General features: G+C 39.2%; 1 protein-coding gene across 12 annotated transcripts in view; it reads left to right on the top strand.

Moving 5' to 3' along the window:
- LOC121644602 (receptor-type tyrosine-protein phosphatase mu-like) overlaps positions 1-26504 on the top strand; it is a 177812-nt gene that overhangs the window by 20729 nt on the left and 130579 nt on the right. For all 12 annotated transcript variants that reach the window (XM_041992659.1, XM_041992663.1, XM_041992660.1 and 9 more), the window contains exon 2: positions 23130-23252. In XM_041992659.1, the coding sequence (XP_041848593.1) occupies positions 23130-23252 (123 nt within the window). The remainder of the gene's footprint in view (positions 1-23129; positions 23253-26504) is intronic.

The raw sequence follows: 26504 nt of genomic DNA on the forward strand, positions 1-26504 counted from the left end.
TATAACTGACAATTCAAGCTTCATCTATTTAAAAAGTAAAAGTCTGGTGATGAGAGAATGCAGGTGCAGAGCACGAGAGGCTTGAAAAAACAGATTAACTCAAAGAAAACCTTAACAGCTCAACACAAACCCCCACCAGGTTACTTGATAATTACTATGTTGCAGCAACAGCATCACCCTAACAAATTGCTTTGGATTTCTCGAACACGGTGATTGAAATGGTGCTAAATTTTGACTTTATGTAAACCCCCCTTTGTTTTAGTGGTTTGCTGTCATATCTAGTCTCTCAATTGAGGAGTGGAAAAGTTGTTGACTTATTTCAGTGTCCCCCGTGTCATCTTTCATGCCATGGGGATGATGCGATTCTGTTATGAGTCATGAATTACTGTGCTATCATGACTTCTCCTGAAATTTCAGGCAAGACAGCTCTTGTCACAAACCATTGTGGGTTGTTCCATCAGGCTGACGTCTGAGTGCCTGTGTTGTGTTCTCAGCCAGTAATTAGCCACAGCCCTACAACCCCCGATAACGCAATTATACATGTGGCTGCTGCTTTCCTCACACCCACAGCAATAAATGAATGAACTGCAGGTTAATGAAATGTGTGTGTGAAACAGAAGATGCCTCTTGAAAAGTTTCACACATCTAATTCATTAAGAGCTGAAGCCTCAGGCACAATCCACAAAAATGCTCCGGTACCAAATTTACCGCTTAGTTTGCAGCTTCTCACCTTAATCATTAGAAAATGAAGCTTGTGAATGTCAAAATAAAGCACAGATTGTTAATTTTGTGCACAAGATGGATAATACATTTATGCATGCTTCTTTATGGAAATACAGCTGAATATTGAGATTCTCCTTCTAAGGAAAAAATGCTTTCCAGGTGCCACTTATCATCGCATTCAGATTTTTTGTTTAGACGTTTGGAATGTTTGCCAACTCTCGATTATTTGGATAGGTTTTGTGTGTTTGTGTATGCATATGGTTTACCTCATGTGGCAGAGTGTTAGTTAAATGTTTCAAATGTTTGTGTTTCATAGAACTCATGTTTATGTTTGGAATAGGAACAATTTTTAATTGCTGGAAAAAGAAATTCAGATGTTTTTATTCTAGCAGGTTTTCTTTCTTTTTTTTTTTTTCCTCTTGTAGTGTCAGGTCAGCACTACAGATGGTCATGGTGTAAAATTCTTTGTTGGTTTTTATCTTAAACATCTGTTGTTGGAGTGATACGCACTGCAGCTCTTGCAGTGGACCATATTTTGTAAAATGGCACCGTGCAGTTTCTCGTACTTACCATATGGAAGTAGACTACACAAGGTTAAGAACAACAACAAAGCAACTTCCAGAGTCTATTGTCACGAGTGAGAAATTACTTTCTGGGTTTCTTTCAGTCTCATCAAATGGAACAAAATCCTTATTAGCATGCAATTGCAGCTTTTAACACAGAAGTGCAAAGAATATAAAACCATCCTTCTCATCCTCATCGCTTTACTCAGGCCATCTGATGAAAACAACATGTTTGCATACCTATGTAAGGTACATACCACCATCTGTAGCCTGTGTAACTTTTGTAAAGTCATTAAAAACAAATGACAGATGAATGCTAATCTACAGATAGGGGAATAAGTAAAGAAGTTGACAATCTTAATCTTAATAAGTTTAGAAAAAACATCATTGTTAATTGACTTTTCTATGTAGGCATCAGAATTACTTGTTAGAAGAAAAAAAACATAGTTTGGTTTAAAATTCACTTTTTGACAATGTTAACCACATCATGAGGCTCAGTTCTCCCTTTTTTCCCTTTACACTTGTGCTTCAGTTTCTTGGTAACTAGTCCTGCATCAGAGACACCAGCAGACCATTTAATCACAGTCTGATGGCCCTTATGCAGCGAAACTTCTATTGAAGTCTATAGCACCAACCTGCCTGTTGAAATGTGATGGTAAAGGGCTGCCCTGCTGCAATTATACATTGCAATGTGACGCAATTAGTTTCCTGACCTAATGACCGTGTGCGATAGGCTGGGAGTGAGAATAGACTGACTTGAATGTAGCAGACTGAATATATTTCCATTCAGAGGATATTTTATTCAGAAAGGTCAAGTTTAGATCATTCTGGGTTTTTTAAAAGAATTCCTGGCAAATAACATCTTTAGAAAAATGGCTTAAATCCAACCCGGAGCAGAAAAGTGGGCTACTCAGGCTATTCTATAGCAGAGCAGTAGTATCTTTGTATCAAGCAATACTTAGCAGGGGGTATGGATGCCATTCAGTCAGACCCCTCATGGAGTGCTTGATCGTAATGATGAGGAAGAGCAATGTTTATATTGGTCTGAAACTCCTCCAGAGGTTGAGTTACTTTATAGTTAACTCACAAATCCCATTCAGTGACATGCAAATAAACCCGTGTTGTCTGTCCACTTACTAATTTGGCTTTTTCCTTTTTTGATTTGTCACCTGTCACATTTATCTATCCATACAGGTATCTTATACCTTCCATTATGTTCAAATTCATGTATGGATAAGGCAGATTAGGATCTATACTGAAGCCCTTTCTTGTGGTTTTTGGTGGCAATCTGTCTTCATCACTAATTTACATGGCCTTGGCATGTTTTGTCATTTCATTTAATCTGTTGATAAGCAGTCAAATGGAAAATTACGTTCACTGTTCTGAATTAGCTGCAGTTAATGTAAATTGGACTGAACCTGGTATTTGAATTCTTCACATAAAGATGATGTGCTTAATTTCACATGAAATTAAACTTTTCTGGATGTTATTGGTTTTGCCTCAAATGAGTCATGAAGACATTTTAATAGTTTCTTTTCTTGCTATGAGTGTTATTGAATTTTTTTTATCCTCTCTTTTTACCCTCTCCCCTTGTCTTCCTTTATTCTGCTTACATTCATGACAGTGACGAGGCCTGCAGCTCTTATATTTTGCCCCTCTTGATTTCCATGACATTTGTGCGACCATGTCAAAATAGCCCAAACATGGCAGTGAGTGCTTCAGTGTCGGGGTGTGAACAACCCTTTGGCAGCTCTTCTTGTCTTGTGATTGATTTGGCTCCTTTGGCCAAACTGATATAGGTCCAAAGGCCTGTGGGATGGTCAAGTGGGGCTGCCGATTCGAAGTGATGTTTGACTCTGTGACACATCTGCCTCAAATGCAGATTGAGTATTGAGAATATCATGACCTCTGTGGTTACTGAAATGGTTACACTTCTTTAGAAAGACCTGAGGAACAAGACTGACACATTGACACACTGTTTTTATGATTGGCCTCCAGCTACCCTGAATAAAAGTTGATCTGAACAACTTTAAAGTCAAACTTCTTTGGTATATTTATTTTGCAGTGTTCATGTTTGATAAGTCTCGTGCTATTTTTGAAAATAATAAATTTTTTTAAATCACTGTTAATAAAACTAATATGTCGTTTTGATTCAGATCATTAATGACTTCATTAATTTAATAAAGTGATGGAATTCAGTCATTCAGATGTAGGTTGCTTTTAAGGAAATTTTCCACATGGCTTCATTTGGACATCCCTGACTGAGAGCCACAATTTAGTCGTCTTATTTATCATTTGGTAGAAATAACCAAGAATGTAGAATATAATTTTCTTACAACATTTTATATTTCCTAAATAATTCAAATCAACATGTACAGCTGGCAGCTGATGAGTTGTACATAGTGGAGGAGAGCAATATGAAAATATTGATATTTCTTCATTTTTAAGTTTATCGAGCTGTTACAAATAACTCTGATGCATCTGATGCATCCCTCTTAGTGAAGACACTTATCCTTGAGTCTGTCATCACTGTCATGTCTGTGCTGTCTGCTGTGTGTGAAAGAAGTGAGAAGACAATTCAACACAATTCAGTGGCAAACACTTTCCATTGGTTTGCCTAGGAAATCAAATCTAGCTGTAAATAGACTGTACTTTTAAAGCACTTTTCTAGTCATGTGTTGACCACTCAAAGTGCTTTTACACTACATGTCACATTCACACACAAACCCGTACAGCACTTCTATTGTTATACACTAAGTCCTTTTTTTTCCTATCACACACATTTATACCCTGATAGACACATCGGAGGGGCAATGTGAGGTTTAGTGTCTTGCCCAATGACACTTCAACATGTAGTCAGGGGAGCCTAGAATATAGTATATATATATATATATATATATATATGAATGGTCATGTTAAACATGATAAAATGTAGTAAAGTCACATTCCAGGGATGGCAATCATGTCACTGCCAGCGTCTCTGGCTTGATGGTCATGGGTCTTATGCCATCTACTAAGCTTCTCTTGCCCCATTTTAAGGCATTTTTGTTAACAGTTGTCAACATCATTACATCGTGAACATCATTATTTCACAACAGGAACTGAGCTGATGTGCACAGCAGAAAATGTTGGCAGAAAGTATATGTTGAGTTGAGACTAATCACTGCAGTATGTCGGCCTTTCCACTAAAGGTGGAATTTTAATTTTGGTTTTCAGAAACGTGCATTTCCTTTCTGATTCAAGATTACTTATTAGAAAACAACAGCCTTAACACACACGTTTTTTACTTACTGGTCCGATTTCAGTCCATTTGCACCCAAAAGCTGTTTCCAGTCAAGAAAAGCAACACCAATATTTGCTGTTGTTTTGGCTCTTTTTCTACTTTTTCAGGTCGTGTTAGGTTTGCCTGGAGCATCCGCCATTGTTACCAATATTGTGCTTTTCAATAACTTCTCACAGTCTCTATACAATGTCACTGTGCAGTTTTTTTTTTTTTTTTTTTTTTTTTGTTTTTTTGTTTTTAAACCATTTTCAGCTTCTTCTCTTTTCCATCCTCTTCCTTCTCTACTTCCTCTTATTCTTCTTCTGCCTCCTGGGCAGGCTAAATATTATGGTGCCTCATGTCTAATGGTAAAATGTGGTATTACAGAAAAAAACATTCCCTTAGGTTTCTCGCTTGCATTGTACGTAAGTGATGTTTATGTATAAATAACAGCACCAGGGTACTTATTCAGTCACAGGGCAAACATGCTCAGTTCCTGCAAGATTACAGAAAAATCAGTGCAGATGTTCTTTTTTGTTAAGATATTTTCTGTGATCCTCTCAGACCTTATACTTTTTTGCTTCAGTCTGCACTCATTTGGCCTCACTTCTCTTCACACTGGCCATCCTCTATTGTAAATTTCCTCCTGTGTCAGGTTAGAATGTGCTTGCTCTATGACTTTATACGGACCTGTCACCCTCTTAATGAAAAAAGCTGCAGTGTAACAAGAGATCAGAGAGGTGCTGTGCTTAAGAAATCTTTCTTGCTCCAGACTAATACCTGCAGTCATTCACCTGGATGGTAGATCATAATATTCTCCTGCAGGGCTCACGACAGAAGGGGAACCTGAAGCTCTCCCAAAGGAAAACCCTGCAGGAGCTTGAGCTTCATCTAAAACATTAAAGATTCCTCTACACTCTGTGATGTGCAAGGTTTTGATAGGGTACTTAAATCATGAAAGAGGTCGTGAACAGTCCTAGAATAATTACATTTAAAAAATTAATATTATTAATGAGCCAGGGAATTCCTTTGTATCCTTAACTTATTCAAACCACTTGACTGTCTGAACTGATAACAAACCAGCTGAAAAGCTGAATTGGTAATGTTATTCCATAGCTCTGCATAGTTGTGACCTATGCAGGCGTTATTATCAAATTAATTTCAAGTTATCTGTAAAGAGCTGCATAGAGCAGATTGCTTTGTTACATTCAAGCAATTTGAGAGGCGAGGGCTTTGCTTTTTATTATATTGTTGAAATTATTTTGCTGATGATTTGAAATAGACATCAGTAGATTTTTTTAAATAAGTAAACTAACAGTATCTAAAATTTTAGATGTCCTAGCAGGTAAATGTAAATGTTTTCCATCCTGATCCCTGCTTTCACCTGCTGATTTATCTCTACATCATGTCGGTAGAATAAAAATAGGAATACAGAAGACAAGATTTGCATCAGGGCCGATTCTTATTGCATTAAAGTTTGATGTTTTAGGGGACATGCTTATTCTCTTTTCCTGCCAACAGTTGAGCTGAGAAGATCGATACCACTCTGATATTTGTACAGTAAATAAGAGGCTACAGACAGTCATCTTAGCATTAAATCCCTCTGACCAAAGATAACAAGATCCATCAGGCAGTACCTCTAAAGTTCCCTAATTAATGCATCACATCTATTTATTTAATCTATACAGAACCATTGTTGGGTTGCCAAGCAACCACTGCATACTCCAGGAAATCACTGCGGCCAGCCCATTTGTTGGAAGGCTGTTTGAGCAGCAATACAATTGAGCATATCAAATAAAAATGACTCCCTATTCCTTTTAATGGATTTGGCATTGGGAGAGAATTTATTGAATCTTTATTACAGGCATTAGTTTTCTTCATCATTGTTATTATTTTTAGCATCTTATAACATAAACATGATTTCAGCGAGACTTGCATAGTAAGATGTGCAGATTTAAGATTTTTAGGATAAAAAGAATAATTTAATAAATGTTTTACTGTAGTGGAAAAATGTGACAGCATCACCAAAATTGTGAAATGGGGTGATTTTACATTGGCCATTGTTGCTTTGTATAATGACATTAAATAAGATTTTCATTTCTATACAGTTAAGTTTATTTTTTATATCTCATCATAACCATGTTTTTCTCACAAAGTCTTACCCTGCAGATATGACCAGTGGAGAATAATAATGACATAATTAACTAAAAGTAGGGGTATCACAGTCAGTCCTTGAGGGCCGCATTCTGCAGGTTTTGGATGCAGCATATCTGAATCAGATGGATGGGTCAACATGCTTCAGCAGAACTAAAGAAAAAAGCTGTTGGGGAGAGTCATTTCATTTCAGGGAGACATAAAGTTTGCAGGATTGCAGTCTGGGAAGACCGGAGCTGGTAATCCCGGAATTAAGGATAACTTCAGGATATATCCTACCATCTACTCTTACTTTCTTACAATTGTTTTTTGAGGAGTTTAAATCTATCAAGTGCATGTTTTGTGATAGTCTCAAATAACACAAAATGTAGCTACATTACAAATTGTCCAGTAGGTACAAATTTTATAGTATATTTGTAGTTTCTTTCGTTACCTAAATATTTACATTTACACATTTAAAGGTTTTAGCTTTTATAAACCAGCAGCTCAACAAAAAACTTCTTAAAAACATTTTTAATTTCTAAGGGATCTTAACAGGCCAGTTTTTGTGAGATTAAACATCTTATGGCCTTGAAACTGTCAACAAAAGTTGTTAGAAAATAAAGAAAAATATTAGCTGGATGTCTTTAGTACTTTGTAGCAAAGATTTTTAGAATTTATTTACTAATACACCTTGGACCGAAGTTTGCTTTAACATTTTTGAAATTTTGGAAGAAACCTAACCTGTCCTTTAGATAATAGACAAAATTGCTTCCACATACTCATTTTGACCCACATTTGTACTTAATTTGGAGTAAAACAGTTTTTTTTCAACCTACCCATTCCAAATGTTTCTGTAACTTCATAAGCAGTTCAATCAGGATGAAATCCAAGGGGAACCTTTTATTACAAGGGGGAACCTCCTGGTTGAGTTAACCATATATTCAATCTTGATAAGACAATGTCACTTGCAGGAAAACAAAAACAAACTTAATTTATCTAAAACTTTTGGCTATTATGACGATCATTGTTTTGTTATTTGACTGTATCTCTCATTAGAAGCCACCTTTCTATCAGTATCACTGTGGTAATGTGAAGCATTATTTCACACAGTGGAATTTGACTACAACATAATTAACAAAAATAGCTTTAGGCTGCTAGGATAAAATCATGCAGATGAAATACTGTCAGCAGAGAAATGTCATGGAGCATGCTGATGGTGGCCTTTATTGGTCTAATTATCTACTTTGTCTTAAAATGTCATGGCCGGAAGAACCGAGGTTGTAGTTCACAGTAACACAAGATTCCTCCCACCTGTTTTGAGATCAGCACCAACCAGCCTGCAGACTCTGCTGTTGCCAAGCACAACAAGAACTCGGCACATGCAGTAAATTTGAAAGCTGGCCTCGAATGCCTCCTGCCTTCCATGCCGGCTCGCCCTGACCCAGGAGGATTAATCCGGGCCATGGCTCTTTTCTTTCAGGTAGCTGATTTATGAGGCTTCAGCAGAGAGACAAAGGGGTCTGACTTTGTTTGAAGTGTGCAGGTGAAGACCCCACGATGGCACTTTAAAAAAGCTCCCACTGAGACTGAAATCTCTTGAGCCACACCTGTCAAGGCAGATCTCAGATCCTCACAGCAACCTTTCACCTGCGCAGGCATCCACCTTCCACCTGTGCACTCTCTGACTCCATCAGGTGTTCTGAGATCGATGTGGCAGAGTGTCAAGAGATTGTGTTATTGACAATATCTCTGGCACATTAATGAAATTTTATCAAGATGATAACTCTGCCCGAACGTGCAGGCGTGTGGCCTAGATTTTCTCTGCTTCTCAAGAGGGATTGAGTCTTTCTTCTGTTCTCCTACAATTTCTAATTAGCTTTAACATTTTCCCAATACTTTGACATTCAACCTTGAATTATTTCCTCCTCCAAACATAAAACAGGCATTTGTTCCAGTTCTGAAAAACCAACAAAGCGTGTTAATGTTCTTGTTTATTCCATGATCAAACATAATCATTCCGTCCTCTGGAGGAGATCTCCCCCCGGGCTGATTTCTGGCATTGTTACTTGCATGTTTGACAAATTAGACTCTGGGAAACTCAGGGAGTGTGAGGAGGAACTGATACTGACATAAGCACTTCATCCTTTTTATGTTACGCTATTCAGCCACAATTCAAAGGTTTGTTGACTTGGTAGGTTTTTGGAGGATTGAAGAGGTTCATTTTAAAGGGTCAATAGATGTGTTCAGGATTTTTTTTTTTTTTACTGGAGTGAACTGGGGGCTTTTTAACACTGAGCACAGACTGGGATCTTCTCCCTTTTTTTCTTTCCAGAGGGCTCCCCTGTCCATGTCTGGATCCATCACAAGAAACCAGGGAGTTTACGTTTATTGATTGAGGCTTGGGCAAGAGACCCATCTCACCTGGATCTGACGTGAAACTAAGCTGACGGACGTTTAATTTCCAGTCTTCCAATATTGAACTAAAATTGTGAATCGATGCAGAGTGTTAATTCCACTTTAAACCACCCTCAGAAGTTGATTTTGCAGCACAGAATATACATCAGCAAAAGCAGTGAGTTCACACACAGCGGGATGTTTCTTTTGTTTTCATTTGAAATATCTGACAAGGAAAGTCTTCTCACCTCACTGATCAAAATGCATCTTCTCTATTGTTTTAACTTGTACAACAGACAAACAGGGATTTTAATAAAGCAGCTTTTATGCTCAGTTACTGTATCATTCCTAGGGGCATGCTGAACAGCAGGAAATAGGAACCATGCAAGCCTATTTTTCTTTGTCGGGCATTAAGCTGAATAGGAAATGGCATTATTTTCTCTCTGGAGGGCAGAGACACTGAGACTGACAGACTGCAGCTCTTTCTGTTTGCAGAGCTGAGACTGAGGATGCTGGGAACAACAGGAGTAGAAGTCATTGTTAACTAGCCTTGTTGCTGCAAGCCAGAGACAGGATACATGAAAAGCCACAACACTCTGCAAAGCAGGTGATCGTCCTGAGTCAGGCATATTAGTAGACTTCGATCCTAGAAATGCACCTTTAGCTCTACATTTCCTGAAAATTGTTTTGGCAAGACACAAATCACTGAAAAAAAATTAACACTGAAAAATACTTCCATGCAAGCAAATCTGAAGTCCTCATTTTTATTACTTAGGGGGAAATGACAATAAGGATCTTCCATGTCTCTGAGTTAGAATCCATATTCATCTTAATTGGTGCCTGGCAGGTTATACAGAATGGAGATGGATTTCAAGTCATTTAGTGGAAGTTCTTGACAGGCGCAGTGGAAGAGAACGTCAAGCCCTGTGCTGGCACACAGCTTGAAAATCATCTGTCAAAATTTAGCATATCTAAGGAGAAGGCTGCCTGTCATCTTTGATGTACATCTAACCAAGCACATGGGCGGGTTTGATCAGGAGCTATGTTATATTCCTGATGTAAAGCACATTCATCAAGTTGATATTTGGTTGACAAGACAAGAAAAAAAATGCCCCGAAAAAGCAAAGAGCTATTTTATAATGAGAGGATTTTGAGGTAAACATAGTGCTGGGTAGATGTTTTTTTTTTTTTTATTATTATAATCATTAATTTCTGCACCGTATTCTAAAACAAGTTATTCATAGATCTGTTTTAACTTTAGAAGACAATGTTCACTTTTTGTCCTGATCTTGCTTCACCACACTTGATATGGTTTGTCGGTTTTCCTTTGCAAACATTGCTGACAAGCACATAGCTCGACCAAACAGATTATCAGTGGGAATCTTCAGTCTAACTTCTTTATTTCCCCTCGAATCAATGTGGGGAACAGCAAGACGTGATTGATAATGATATTGAGATTGATTGTCTAAATCCCTTCCCACAGTTCAAAGTCCCCAAACAGAGTATATATACATGCAATTCAGTGCAGAGATAGAACTTGGCAGGAGCTGCCGATAGATAAGTGAAATAGGGCCAGAGTGAAAAGGCCTATCAGTCCCTAAGGGGCTTAGCTGCAGGATTCTGAAGCTCTAAACTGGCTGTGGTGGAGGGAGATAGTCGACATTGGTTTTAAATTACCCAAGATTGCCTTGTGGTTTCAGTCTGTGGGGACGCCTGCAGACAAGATGTTTGCTAAAACAAGTGCAGACACTGAGGCAGATTGGGGCGGAGGGCAGACCTGCGATTTCCCTGCCCGACAGAACAGGTTGGAAAGCTGGTAATTGCAGAATTGGCAGAAGGGCTAAGGAGGTCTTGCAGCAATGATATCTGCCACTGGGATTAGGCAAGTGGCAATGCTAGAAAGAAGGATCAGTATCATCTCTTGGAAGATATTTGATCGTATGCAATACAATCTACAGTATACCGTGCCAATGGCACAACTGTTGTGCATGTGCTTTCTTTGCAACATGGCTAAAAATGACAGACTGAATGTAATGTATCCTGCCAAATTAATATAATACAGGCAAAAAATAACATAGAACAGCTGGATTTTAAATTCTCTTGGCTCCTTGCCTGTTACCCCATGGTGACAATTTATAGTCAGTAGACTTGTTCAATAGATTATCTTAACCGAGTCATTTTCTTAACAAATCAGATTTCCTATTTCTATACTAAGTAATTAATTGGGATAAAAGGTGATAGAAGTTGATGTTGCCTCCACACAACGAGCAGAGGATTCCAGTTGTTATGCAAAGCTAAGAAAACAGAACTTTATATTCATTTCCAGTGCCCCCCCCTCTTTTTTTTTTTTTTGACTTTTTTGTGCATTCTTTTAAATATTGATGAAATTTATCTTCTGCTGTGTTTTTCTGACTTTTTTTCCTCTTTTTTTGGTTTTATTACTTTTCTTAGAGCCACTATCAGTTACAATGATATCAGTCCTAAGATCAAACTGTCAATATGAAGCAAATAAAATAGAATTTCTCAAAAAAAAAAGTTATTACTTTGAACAGCACCATGAAAAGTCATTCATGTCAGGGTAGCCTTCCACTGCCATACAAAATATAGATATTTTTTTCTTTTCTTTTACATCTGAATCAATGAAAACTGAAAAAAAGAACATTTTACAAAAGTCCAAGTTTCATAAAACCTAATTCAGAAGAGGAGAATTGTTTTTCATTTAATGCCTCAACACTAATCTTTTCAGTCCTCCATTTTCATTCTTCCCTTTTTCACTCGCTGGCATTCAGGGCACATCACGCAACTACGGAACCAAACTTTCACACACACAAACACACAGCTTTTATGGCCAGAAGTTTACTTTTGTTACAGGTGCAATAACAAAAGGCCTTTTAAGTCTGACTTGAAAATCTTTAGGAGAAATTGGCTCCAGCATTGAGGGGCTGAAATATTGATTCTGGCCTCTGGCTTGGTCCAGGAAAAGATGGATAGATTTCTTTTGAAATGCACTCTGTGTGAAAATATAAAGACTATTGTGTGTTCTCACTCAGGAATAAATTGTTTCATGGCATATCTAGGGCCACCTTTTAAGCGTCAAGCCCCTTGCTTCTCTTGAAAGGGGAATGTTGACAGGGTGGAGCACATTCATCTGTGCTCTCAGACTACCCACACCTCATAGAAGCTTTTATTGAAAGTTAAATCTCCTTCAGAGAGTTGGCAGCCTCTCGTTGGAATATCTATTTTAGCAGCTGCTAAGGCTGATTACATGGGGGTTGTGCCACACACTGGCAGCGATATACACCTCCTGCAGAGACAAGAACTATTATGATGCTTTTGACTGATGCGTTCATCTGCATGAGTTTGTACAATCTCGTGATTAAGTAGCGCTCGTTTGTGTTGGTGACATGCGACATATTATCTGGGATACATTTTGTTTTTAGTGTCTGATGCTCATAATGTTGAAATCACACATTTAAGAAAGCTTATGCCATGTAATCTGTGCAGGAACATGCTTGCTTTGCTGTTTACCTCTGTGCATAACAGGTCAATGAAAAGGTTGCAGGTGTTATCGGAGAATTTCCCAATACTGACACAAAGCGCCTTGTCTCACGATCAAAGCAGTGCAAATTGATTTATTGCTTGTTCACACCCTGTTACTCTGTCTTAATGGAGCCATGTCTTCACAGTAACAGCCAGTATAAAAAAAGCAGTATTGGTTTGTTCCAATATTTGATCCATATGGAAAAAAAAAAACTCTTTATGCATGTCTATAATATAATTGCATTCTTCAGCATGCATTCTCACATAGCACTGGATTTGTGATTTACTAAAGTCAGGCAGCTTTTGGCATCAAATAGTGGTATCTCATTAGCATCCCTGTTTGAATAGATGAAATGAAAATAATGGGTAAATAACTCCCTTTTTTGTTAATCTGCTATTCTTCCATCTAAAATGTATGCAGACAAAAATAAGGAGTTTTTAATGTCTTTTGTATTCAAATGAACTGAATAACAAGAGAATAGTTAATAGAACAGAACTGTTAATGATGTCTTTGAAGGGGATGAATTTTCAAACCAAGTCCTCATCCCTTTCATTTTCCTTATTCATTATTAAACTCTGTGACATTTAAAAAATGATTAAACCTCTTAGATTAAACAAGAATTGGGCTTTTCTTTTTGACTATTCCTTTTGAAGACTTTTCTCTTGTGTTCAGAAATCTTCCCCCCACTCCCACTGACTCCAAATACATTTTGCCCCTTGCCAGCTCTGTCAATTTGAATATCAAACACTAATAAAAGCCACCTCTTTGGGTCTGTTTGAGCTCCACCATGCTGCGAGAGGAAGGCGGGTGGCACGGAGCTAAGGATCTTGAAACTTGTTGAGTCAAAATATTGATGGAGGAAAGCCAGTCCCTGTGACAGTGCAGCCAAAGACTTGTGTTTAATGTTCTCCAAGCTACATCTTGGCAATGCTGACGTTTTTATTTATTCAGAGCTGACTGAGCTTAAATTACGTGATCTTTTTAGCTCCACTTTCATGGGCCTAGACTTTTATCGCAGCTGATCTCAATGCAGATGGAGGAGAACAGCTTTCTGATTTTTGCCTTCTCACTTAATGTGAATTATTGGGTTTTAGGAGCTTTAAGAGCATGCTGACTGAGATTTCACATTTCTTTGCAAAAATTACATCTATTTTGGAAAAAGGTTTTAGGCTACCAATTACTCTTGCCTCACACTTACGCTGTGATACAGGTTGTTCAGGCTGCACATTCTTTCATACAGTGATGGTATTAATGTCAAAACTAAGTATTGCTCTAAAAGGGAATGACTAAAAAAGAGCTGTTCAAGAATGCTATTAAGCTTAGCAACATTCCCAAGAAGAAAAACTATTTAAAATAGAAAACATTTTGACAAGTAATATATGGAAATGCTATTACAGTGTGAATCCCCTGCTCTACTAGTGTTGGGAATGAAAATACCAGCTTCAAACTGTTCCTTTAACTGCTTATTGAAAAGGTCTTTACAGTAATATAAGCATATGCCATTTAAAATGAACATGGCTCAGGGGTCTGAAAAATAAAGCAAGCGTAGAAATGCCTTTAAATCTGCTTTATTTCAAGTGGCCAGCAGGGGGAAACTTGTGGGGAAAACCTGATTGTTTAGAACAGGGCTACTCAATTCGGTCCTACGAGGGCCGCAATCCAGCAGGTTTTCCATGTATTTCTGTACCGACACACCTGAGTCAAATTAATGAGTTATTGTGTAGAACCTGATTGGCTGTTAGAGCCACCTAATTTGACTCAGGTGTGTTGGTGCAGGGATACATGGAAAACCTGCTGGATTGCGGCCCTCGTAGGACCGAATTGAGTAGCCCTGGTTTAGAATGTCGTGAGTGAAACATGTCACTTTGCCTGAGATCTGTTAGCTTAAATCCAATTCCTTGGGACTTTATTTGTTCCATATATAGTCCATAAAGTTAAAATAGGCTATCATAAAGAAGAGACTCACCCAAAGGAGCAAATTGAGGAGGTTTTGACATCTGGTCAGGTGCCTTCCATGGGAAATGTTGCATGTATGTGTTCCAATAAGAGGCAGCCTCAAGGACCCAGGACTCACTGGAAAGATTATGTCTAGGTTGGCTTATTTTGATATTATAGGAGATGGTTCCTTATGAAAATGTGAGGTGTCCCCACACTTTGGTGAATTTATTTTCAGGACCTTTTGTATCTAATTTGATCTTACTTCATGTTTGAAAACACATCTCTTATCCAGTGAAAGACTGTATGTGGGGCAGACTGTTTCCATTTCATAAATATTAGGCCATGAGCCAGAAGGGCTGTAAAGGCAACAACTGTTAGTCCCCTACTGGTAACTTCAGTCCCTTAGGAAGAATGCCAACCAATGATGAGAGGGTCTAGATCAATTACAACTGTAAGTGCCGTGCAAATTACCTCAAATATCATCTTCCTGGAGCCCTCCAGGCTTTGAGCAAAACCAGTGTGGGCTAATGTTGTCTCCCCAGATTTAAATCTTGACATTTAGTTACTATACTTTCTGTTAATCCTTATTAAAAGTTTAATAGAACTTGATTCAGGTATTTTGTCTTACCTGGAGTTGTTTTAGAGCTTTCGAACCTGAGAGATGTGTTGTAGAAAGGGATGTTTATGTCTTCATCTCCCCGTTTTTTCCAGAGGTTAAGACATAGAACAAACATCAACTCAGTTTCTTAGAACAACAGATTTCTTTTCAGTGCACTTCACTGTAAGTTTGTTTAGCTCCTCCAATATGAATTCTGTTTGTAAACACACAGATTATGCTGTTGTTGTCAGCAAACTTCACAATACAGTAGTGATGCGCGGGCCGCCTCCTAACCCGCGGGTCCCGCGGGTTACCCGCGGGTCGGGTTGGGGCGGGTCAAAGAATTTTCGCTTCACTGCGGGGCGGGTTGGTGTGGTTTACTATTCTGAAATATCTATGTAGTGTATTGTAATACCAGTAGGTCAATGTTAAGTTTGGTCCATAGGTGGCACTGTGGTTTTGTATGTGCTGTGTTGGTGTAAGGATCGCAGAATAAAAAGACACGCCTGAGAAACAAGAATGGCTTCATCCACCTCATATATTACATGGTGTCAGAAGTGAAGTAAAGGGGCAGAAATGGACCAGATGAAACCGCCGACTTCACTAAGTCTAGAAGGGAATCTAGCGGAAAACTGGAGGGTCTGGATCCAGAGATTTGAACTTTTCCTTGTAGCCAGCGGAGTGGGGGAAAAATCTGATGCGGTGAAAAGAGCCACGTTCCTGCATGTGGCCGGGGACGAAGCAATTAAGGTGTTCAACACGTTCGACTTCGATGAGGACGTCGGTGATTACAGCGTGATGAAAAGGCTATTCAGTCAATATTGCGAACCAAGAAAAAACGTAACATATTTGAGACACCTATTCTTCACACGAGTGCAAGGTAAATCAGAAACTGTTGATGCATATGTGACGGATTTAAAGAATAAAGCGAGAGACTGTGAGTTTGAGCATCTTACTGACTCACTGATCCGGGACAGAATCGTATGTGGCATAATGGATGATCAAGTTAGAGGAAGGTTATTGAGAGAACCTGACCTCACGCTGCAAAAAGCAGTAGACATTTGTAGAGCCAGTGAGTTGAGTCGGAGTCAACTCAAAAGTCTGAATGAAGAGGTTGAAATTCCGGTTAATAAAGTTGTCAAACAAAAGCAACATGATAAAAAGAAATACGATGGTGCTGTGTCACAGAGCATAAAAATGAGAAATCAAGGGGTCTGCACCAGATGTGGCTACAAGCATGAACCAAGGAAATGCCCTGCCTACGGACAAGTGTGCAAAGCCTGCCACAGGAAAAATCACTATGCAAAAATGTGCAGGTCGCAGAGACACACAGATAACCATAAAGTGCAACAGCTAAATAAGGCAGAGGATCAGGAATTTTTCATTGGCACAATTCAAGCAGAACATGACCATGAAGCCTCGCAGATTAATACAGTGGATGCAAAGAAAGAAAAGTGGCATGAAAATCTGATTGTCAACAAGACAGTTTTGAAAGTTAGACTGGACACTGGAGCTGATTGTAACGTCATTTCCTTAAGCAACCTCAGAAAGCTGAGATTGGACAAAAAAGTGGGGAGGTCTCACTCCAAGCTTGTTGCTTATGCAGGACACCAAATTCAAGCTCACGGGAAAATTATGTTGGCATGTCAGTACAAAGACAAAAGCTATGATGTGGAGTTTGAAGTCATAAAACACAAAGCACCTGCGATTTTAGGAGGAGAGTCATGTGAGGAAATGGGTCTTGTCAAAAGACTGCATGTGCTCAAAACAGAGGGTGACATTCTCAGTGAATATGAGGATCTTTTTACTGGGTTAGGCTGCATACCGGGAGAATATCACATTAAGACAGATCCAAACGTCACCCCAGTTGTTCATGCACCCAGGAGAGTGCCGGTCGCCCTGAAAGACAAAATTGAGGAAGAACTTAAAAGAATGGAAAGCTTAGGGGTGATAAGCAAACAAACTGAACCTACGGACTGGGTAAATAGTATGGTGACGGTCTCCAAACCTAACAAAGTGCGGATCTGCATTGACCCACAAGACCTTAATACTGCCATTAAGAGGGAACATTACCCGTTGCGCACAATAGAAGAAGTGGTGGCTGAAATGCCACATGCCAAATTCTTCTCAGTTTTAGATGCGAATCATGGATTTTGGCAGATTCAGTTGGACGAAGAAAGCTCTCACCTATGTACATTTAACACACCATTTGGAAGATATCGATTTAAAAGGCTTCCATTTGGTATATCCTCAGCACCAGAAGTGTTCCAGCGGTGCATAGCCAGACACCTGGAAGGGCTAGAGGGTGTAGTCAATGTAATAGATGACATCCTAGTTTGGGGAGAGAGCATAGAGCAGCATGACTGTAGACTGAGGAAACTGCTTGACCGTATTCGAAGCATTAACTTGAAACTGAACAAAAGCAAGTGTAAGATAAGAATGACTGAAATCACTTACATTGGACATGTGCTCAGTGAGCAAGGACTCAAGCCGGATCCTGAAAAGGTCAGAGCCATTCAGGAAATGCCTGCACCAGAGGACAAAGCTACGCTCCAGAGGTTCACCGGGTTGCTACAATATCTATCTAAATTCATCCCTAACCTCTCGGACATTAATGCTCCTCTGAGGAAGTTGGAAGGCAACGTTGAGTGGCATTGGGGGGCGGAGCAACAACAAAGCTTTGACAAGCTAAAAGCTCTCGTCAGCCAAGCACCAGTACTGAAGTACTATGATGTGGACAAGCCGGTCACTTTATCTGTGGATGCGAGCTCAGAGGGTCTAGGAGCCGTGTTGCTTCAAGATGGACAGCCAGTAGCATATGGCTCCAGGGCTTTAACTGACTGTCAAAAACGTTATGCCCAAATTGAGAAAGAACTGCTTGCTATTGTATTTGGCTGCGAAAAGTTCCACCAGTATTTATATGGAAGAAAAGTCCAGGTAGAAAGTGATCATAAGCCACTAGAAGTGATATTTAAAAAATCACTCCTCAGCGCCCCAGCCAGACTGCAAAGAATGCTTATGAGGCTACAAAAGTACAATCTGGAGGTTAAACACAAACCAGGCAAGGAGATGCATATTGCTGATGCTCTGAGCAGAGCATTTTTAAAAGAGCACAAGGAGAAACTCCTTGATGAAGAACTGGAGGTCAACTTTGTTAACCAACTTCCAGTATCTGAGGAAAAACTGCAGGAGTTCAGAAAAGCAACAGCAGAAGATGCTGTGTTGGGGCTGGTTGCTAAGATGATCCAGAGGGGTTGGCCAAATAAACAGGGACAACTGCCAGACAAAGTTAGACCATACTGGACATTTAGAGAAGAACTAGCGTATGTGGATGGACTCATATTAAAGAACTCCAGGTTAGTTGTACCACACACGCTGAGAAGTGAAATGCTCAGTAAAATCCACGAGTCACACATGGGTATAGTTAAGTGTAAGGAAAGAGCCCGTGATGTACTGTACTGGCCGTGTATGGCTAAACAGATAGAGGAAGTTGTGGCTAGTTGTGCAGTATGTAACGCGCACAAGAACAACAATCCCAAAGAGCCTCTTATGTCTCATCCAGTGCCTGAGAGAGCCTGGGCAAAAATAGGTGTGGACTTGTTTCACTTCAATAATGCAGAGTTTTTACTCTGTGTGGACTATTTTTCGAAGTTTCCAGAGATTGTGAAGCTGAATGGAACCACAAGCAAACACATCATCATTGGACTTAAGTCTGTATTTGCAAGACACGGGGTACCAGATGAGTTATTCTCTGATAATGGAAGACAGCTGGTGAGCCAGGAGATGGAGGATTTCTGCACGGAGTGGGGTTTCAAACACACCACTTCCAGTCTGACTTATCCGCAGTCTAATGGGCAAGTTGAGAGAGCTGTCCAAACGATAAAAAACCTGCTGGGAAAAGCACAGGATGGTAATGGTGACCCATATTTATCTCTGTTGGAGTATAGAAATACACCACTGAGCGGGGTTGGTTTGTCGCCTGCTCAAATGCTTATGGGGAGAAGACTCAAGTCAAAGTTACCGGTGACAAAAGCATTGTTGCAGCCGAGTCTTTATAAAGATGCCAGGAGTGATCTTGTTTGGAGACAGCAAAGACAGAAACAATACTTTGATCAAGGAACCAGGACACTGTCTGATCTTCGTGAGGGTGAAAATGTGAGGATAAGGCAAGACAACAAGTGGGAACCAGCCACTGTGATAAAGAAACACCACCTGCCGAGGTCTTACATAGTGAAATCTCAGCGTGGACAAGAGTACAGGAGGAATCGCAGACACCTGCTAAAAACTAAAGAGACTGCTTTTCCAGAAACACCTGTTGACACGTCATCAGAGTGCCAAAGTCAAGTGGGACGAGATACTGTACCAAGCGCTGATCCGCGCAGTCCCACTTCAGACTGTTCCACTGTACCACAGAACAACATAGTGGTTGACACTGCTGTGTGTGCAGGTAAACCTGTAACGGTGACACGTTGTGGAAGGCCTGTCAGAGTGCCGCAGCGTTATCTGGTCTAACCAGTGCAGGATTACTTAAAGATTTTTTCTGGTCTTAGTTCAAGTATTAAGTAAGAGTGGTGGTGAGAAAAAAAAACAAAAAAAACAACAGGTTTGTTATTATTATATATTACGCTGTGTTGAGTGTAATCCTGTACATTTCAGTCATTTGCTGAAGTTACGGTGCAAATGTGTTATTATAATTGGACTTCTTATTGGTATGGTGAGGTCCTTTGCTCTGATTTGCAAGCGCAGGAATAGACATGTGTGAAATTGCGGTGTAAAATCGAATAGTTTTGGGGTTAATTAGAGTTGCTCAGGTCTATAGTATGTTAATAGTGCCTGTTTGTGAGCATCTTAACACGTTATCTCCTGTTTGGTCCATAGGTGGCACTGTGGTTTTGTATGTGCTGTGTTGGTGTAAGGATCGCAGAATAAAAAGACACGCCTGAGAAACAAGAATGGCTTCATCCACCTCATATATTACAATCTAGTTCTATCTATTTTATTTTTTGTCAAACTGAAAATAAAGACCTTAATCAGTGTCTACATTTTGTTACTATAATATGTAAGACAAAATATTTATCAGTTATTTAAACACAGGTCACGTTTTATAACGTAATGTCCACGTAGGCGCGTAGTAGGCTACGCAGGCTACGTGCAGAAAGCGCCAAGCAGACAAGCAGCAAAAGATGGAAGAAGTGTTGAATAACATTCGTTCGGGAGTTTACGTCCTTAAAAAGAAGAAAGAGGGTCAAATGGCTAAATCACAGGTTTGGGACAGGTTCAACGAGGTAATCAGTGCAGACAACAACAGCAGCATTGGCTATGTGCTTTATAACACTTAAACGCTTTAAAACACTTTATTTGCCTATTTATGTTTATAGGCTTAACGTTCAAATGAAAATACATTTTGTGTTGCCAGTTTCCAGTGCCAATTTAGGAGACCATATGCACCTTTCTCAGACTAAATAAAAGCATTCGTCAATATCATAACATGTGTTTTAATGGGGCGGGGCGGGTCGGGTCGGGTCGGGTTAAAAAAATAGAAGCGGAGGTGCGGGGCGGGTTGGTGCGGTCCAATTTTTTTAAAAGAGCGGGACCCGCGGGTCGGAAAAAAACCCGACCCGCGCATCACTACAATACAGCCCTCTTGTCTGCAGGCATGAATGTACAGATTCAGCAGAAGGATGACAAGCACACAATCTTTTGGAGCTCCTGAGTTGAGAACTAAAGTGGAATACACACTACCAGTCAAAAGTTTGGACACACTTTCCCGGTCTTGCCGATTTGCTCTCTACAACATCAGGAGGATCAGACCCTACCTGACTGAACACACGACCCAGCTCCTGGTCCAGGCTCTGGTCATTTCACGCATTGACTATTGCAACTCCTTACTGGCTGGCCTGCCTGCATGCTCAGTTAAACCTCTGCAGATGATCCAGAACGCAGCAGCACGTCTGGTCTTCAACCAGCCCAAAAGAGCTCATGTCACTCCGCTGCTAATTGCTCTTCACTGGCTTCCAGTTGCAGCACGCATCAAATTCAAAGCTCTGCTTCTGGCTTACAAAACAATAACCCAAATGGCTCCGGTCTACCTTCACTCCTTAATCCGGAGCTACACTCCCTCTCGACAGTTACGCTCTACCAGTGAAAGATACCTAGTGCTCCCACCACAACGTGGCGCAAAATCAGTAGCTAGACTCTTCTCCTCTGTTGTTCCCCGGTGGTGGAACGATCTACCAAACTCCGTCCGATCCGCAGAGTCCGTATCCACTTTTAAGACCAAGCTAAAGACTCAGTTGTTTAAGGAGCATTTCCACATTTAGCTTAACTAAATGAGTTAGAAAGATTTGTCCAGCTTTTTGGCTCAACCAAGTGCTGAAGAAGCTGTGTGCACTTATGCCCAAATTGATATTATGTGATGAAATCGTGATCTTGTATTTAAATAAAATGACTAGAAAAAAAAAAATAAATAAATAAATTATATGCACTAGCACTACATGACAGCACCTGGGTCCAACTGGACTCAAAAGCGGTCTGACTATCACTTAATTATGACGTCCCATCTTGTTTGAATTCATGCTTGTGTTGTTCTTACTTTCAAATGTAAGTCGCTTTGGATAAAAGCGTCTGCTAAATGACTGTAGAATAGAATAGAATAGAACTTTCTGATTAAATCCAATGGGAAAGTGTGTCCAAACTTTTGACTGTGTATACAAGTGGCGTCCAGTGTTTCTGTGTCAGCTTGGATAAAGCCTATTCACCTGATACTTAAAAAGTAATCAATTCTTTAGCAAGCTTTCAACATTTTTAGACATGTGATCTTTAAAGTTTTGTGCCGGTCTAAAAAAAACCACAAAACAAAAAAAAAAAACAAACAGTCAAAGCAACAAATATATCATCAGTGGTTGCCCTGTGGAGCTGTGTATTAATTATCCTGTGTTCTCCTCATTTGGCCACTCATTTGCACATGTACTGTAAATGTCACCAGAGAGATAAATGGGAAAACAAAACCCCAGCTTGTAGCCTTTACGCTGCAGAATGTCAGAGGGAGCTTGTAAGAGATGAGATATTGGTTTTGGCCTGGCATGGATTCTGGCTCAAAGGACATTCCCAGAGGCAATAAAATTTGTATGTCATCGTATTTAGAAACTTATTAGCAATGTGCCAGCAAATATTTTCAAATTCACAAATTGGATTAATTTCTGGCAAGTCGCTAAATAACATACTGCACATCTGTTACCAGTGAACGCTTATGTAATCAAGAATCTGAAGCAACACCATATCATTTTGTTGAAGTCTTCTGCTCTCTTTGAAAACTACAAAAAAAAGTAATCTTTTATTTATTTATCGTTTTTTTGTACTCAGCATCAACTCCTTCTAGCAACATATTGTTCTGATATTCCTTTTTTTTGGTAGATTTATGAGTGGATTGAAAAGCACTTTAGGGGGAAAAAAAAAAGCTCAACTCTCACATTCTCTGTGTGGCCTTTAAGGTGCGAGGAATAAAGGGGTATTTGTATTAATCGATCACACGCCAAGTCTGGTTGAAGCCTGGCCCTAATGGCTGCTTGCTGTCATTTTGCAAGCAGCTTGTAAAAAGGATTAGAGTGGCTCTGTGAAGTAAGGGCGCATGAACAGCAAAGTTCTGTAGCCAGCAAGGAAAATAAATCAATTTATGCCTGATGGCGGTGCAGTTTGGGAACATAATGTCTAACGATGATGGAGTTTGGACACTTCATACTTGTCATTGTGAAATTGGACTGCCGTGTTGCTAATGATGGTAATGTATGTTGTGCCTCGCCTCCTATAGTAATCCTTCACTCTGTCTCACTTAAATGTATCTCATTGTCTGGCATATTGCATTATGAATACCACTGGGGGAAAAAAGAGAAGAATTTAATTTATGTATTCATTCATTTGAGCAGGAAGTTAATGGAAAAACTGTATAACCAAATAAATTTCTTCCTTTTGACACAGGCGATTGTAACTTTGAGAAGCCGTTGGCAGCGTGTGGATACAGCCAAGGCCGAGATGATGACCTTGACTGGGAGCAGGCCAATACCAGAGAGAAGACTTCATCAGATCCATGGATGCCCTCAGGTAAGAACAGTGACTGGCTCAGTGAAGAAAAGAGAGGCTTTTATAACCTTACTGAGAACATATCATTACAATAGAATGCAAATTTGAAACTATTTTATGTCAAAAGCAGCCAGAAACTGCTCTGAACAAGGATTCTTTATCAATAAAGGAAGATGATTTTCTAAAGTCAGAGATTACATTTTTAAATTAGGTTTCAAGCCAGTCTCAAATTTTGAACCTGGCTGCATTCACACTAACTAATTCATTTAAAATCTAAAGAAAACACATTTACAGTACATTTTATCTGTACTTTTTAAAACCAGTCAGGCCAGCCAACTAGACACATTGCTGAAGCTGCACACCATGATCAACAGTCATATAGTTGGTGGTAGAAAATGCTGACATTGTGAGAGGACGTAAGTAAGAAGGGTGATGTGAAAAACTTTGAACTTTGGTGCTGGACTGGCTACATTAAGGAATTCAGTAACTAAGGAAACTACTATAGTACTGGGATTTTCACACACTTCAGCTGAAAGAAAATAGTCTAGAAAGATTAACAGCAAAAGCAGTGGGTCTTGATTCTCCAGGCAAAAATGTCTTGTTGATAGCAGAAATCAGAAGATTGAAAACACTGGTTGAAAGACATCAACAATAGGTTTCTGTAGCCATGTGTTTTTATATAAATGGATGAATGAAGTAGTTATGGCATGTTTTTAATCACTTGATGTGCATTAGGCAGAAACAGTTTGTGACCTGGCAAAGATTTAAACATTGTAACATACCAGCTGTTTCTGGTCTGGGCTGGCACAGAGGACAATAGATTTGACTGACAGGAATTTTCCCAGAAATTATATAAAATCCCAAATAATACCAGAGTTTAAAACATTTCCAGAGGTAGAACTCTCTTTATTTTGAAACCACAATATATATGACAACTGCAAGCAACATAGCCTTCACCACCATGCTCGCTTAATTGATATACTTCAAACAAGTTAAGTGTCTGAGTCAGATTTTTATTTTTTCGTTTTAAAAGATCCCTTTACATTTTTTTTTCACAAGTCAATTGAAACCCACTTAGTTACTCAACAAAGAAAACACTCATAACATCAAGGTTTGCAAGAAAACATCTTTTACAAGACGTGGAAACTTAAAGGTGCAGCATGTAACAAAATCAAATGTCAATGACAGAAAAACCTAATATTAGGGCTGGGCGATATGAACAAAATCGTATATCGTGATATTTTTTACCTGAATCACGATATATGATATATATCTCGATATACTTTTTTTGTCAAGTAACCAAAGAGACAGTTCTAATTTACCTTTAAATTTAATTAAATGCTCCTAAAACAAAATAAATTAAAAATAATTTTCAATGCCCATAACAAAAAATACAGCTGTGCAAAATGCAAAAGAAAAGATGCTTTTTACTCAAAACAAGCTATCTCGATATAAACGATATTGCTTCCTTCTATATTGCATCTGATAAAATCTCGATATATTTGAAAATCTCGATATATTGCCCAGCCCTATTTAATATTTCATCAAAAACAGTTTCTATTGGTATCTCTCACTCTCACTCACTCACTCACTCACTCACTCACTTAAATAACTGTTATGCTTTTATTCTCTTAGAATGAGGTAGGGCTGGGCGATATGGCCTAAAAATAAAATCTCCGATTTTTTATAACCAAATCCGATTTCCGATTTTAATCGATTTTTTTTCCTTTTCTTTTACAAAACATAAATAAACTTATTAAAAACATTCATTTGTTTATATAGATGAATGCTAGCAAAAATAAAGCATATAATGTCAAAGCTCTTCCACCATATAAACGACTTCATATCTTACATTGAAATATGCGACACAATGCATCCGTGATCTCTTTCCATCTGGATCCTTATCATACAGGATCCACTGCAGAAATAATTCCCCTGATGTAGGTTGTCTCTTAACTAGTGTTTGTGGGTTAAGTTGATGTCTGCATCTCGTAGAGAGCAGCATTTCTCACTGCAGTTATAAGCACAGCTAAATCCCAGGCGTGAATGACGGTCACTTTACTGAAAATCTGTCAAACACCGTTCTGGTGTGGAGGGAGGGCTAAGTCTGCTGCTAACTAACTATGGAAAAAAATCCCGATTTTCAAAAAAATTAATCTCCAGAAATGGAAAATTCGATTTATCGATTTTATCGATTTATCGCCCAGCCCTAGAATGAGGCTTGTCTGGGTCCACATGCATGGCAGCTGCCACAAAATTTAGCCACTATTTTTACTATGGTGTCTCTGAATGGACAAACAACTCTGTGTGAGGTGAGAACCCTTTGGGCTTTAAAACTGCAGTACTGGCTTTGCTTGATAGATGCTAGGGCACCTTTTGTGATCAGTAATGTCTTAAAAGCCACATAGAAGAAGGCGGTACACATGTACATTACTTTGAAATAGTCACCTGTAGTGCAGTCATTGCTGCACCTGAGGCCTTTGGATCCACTTGCAGATGGATACATGATTAAGTCTGGAAGAATTTTGGCCACTGAAGGCCACTGTCCATTCACAACTGTGCTTGGCATTTGAATTCATTTCTATGTCTTTTTTTTATTACTAGATGCCAGTAATTCTTACACACTGTACCTTTTAAAGCAGATTGGTCAGAACAACACATGATAGCATGGATCCATCCTGTCTTTTATCAGCGTTTCATAGTTCTGGTCATGGTGTTGGGATGTACTTTGAACTTTAAATGGTGCTCATCTACAAATTACAAACGAATGCCATAGTCCCTGGGTCTAAACTCAGAAACCACTTTGGTTGTCCATGACTATGGCTACCAAGGCTTGAGTACTAACATAAACTAGGCTCTTTATAAGAGCTGGATGTAGCCACTGGGATGTTGCCAGTTGGTAGCTTCAATTTGAGCTTCACCTTTCAAATATGTTTCTGCTCCAGAAAATAACCCAGACAGTGATCACCAAGTCTGGACCTTGATTATTTAAAAGAGTAGTCTAGACACACAATGATGTCACTATAACTACATCCACGTTGTATATAGTCTAATCATCTTGATCCAACAGAGCACCTTTGAGATGGATTTGCATCATAATGATGCAACACAAAATCTCTGACTAGTGTTTTCAATACAATAAAACACAGATTTAAGGCAAACCTGAGGACAAAACAGAACTCGACAAAGTTCTAGAAAGGTGTCAGTGTTTATCCCAAACAGCAAAAGGTGATAAAAAATAAGATCTGAATGCAGTACATGGGAGAAGATAAG

The sequence above is a fragment of the Melanotaenia boesemani genome, chromosome 8, assembly GCF_017639745.1.
Source record: "Melanotaenia boesemani isolate fMelBoe1 chromosome 8, fMelBoe1.pri, whole genome shotgun sequence".
Classification (NCBI taxonomy): Eukaryota; Metazoa; Chordata; class Actinopteri; order Atheriniformes; family Melanotaeniidae; genus Melanotaenia; species Melanotaenia boesemani.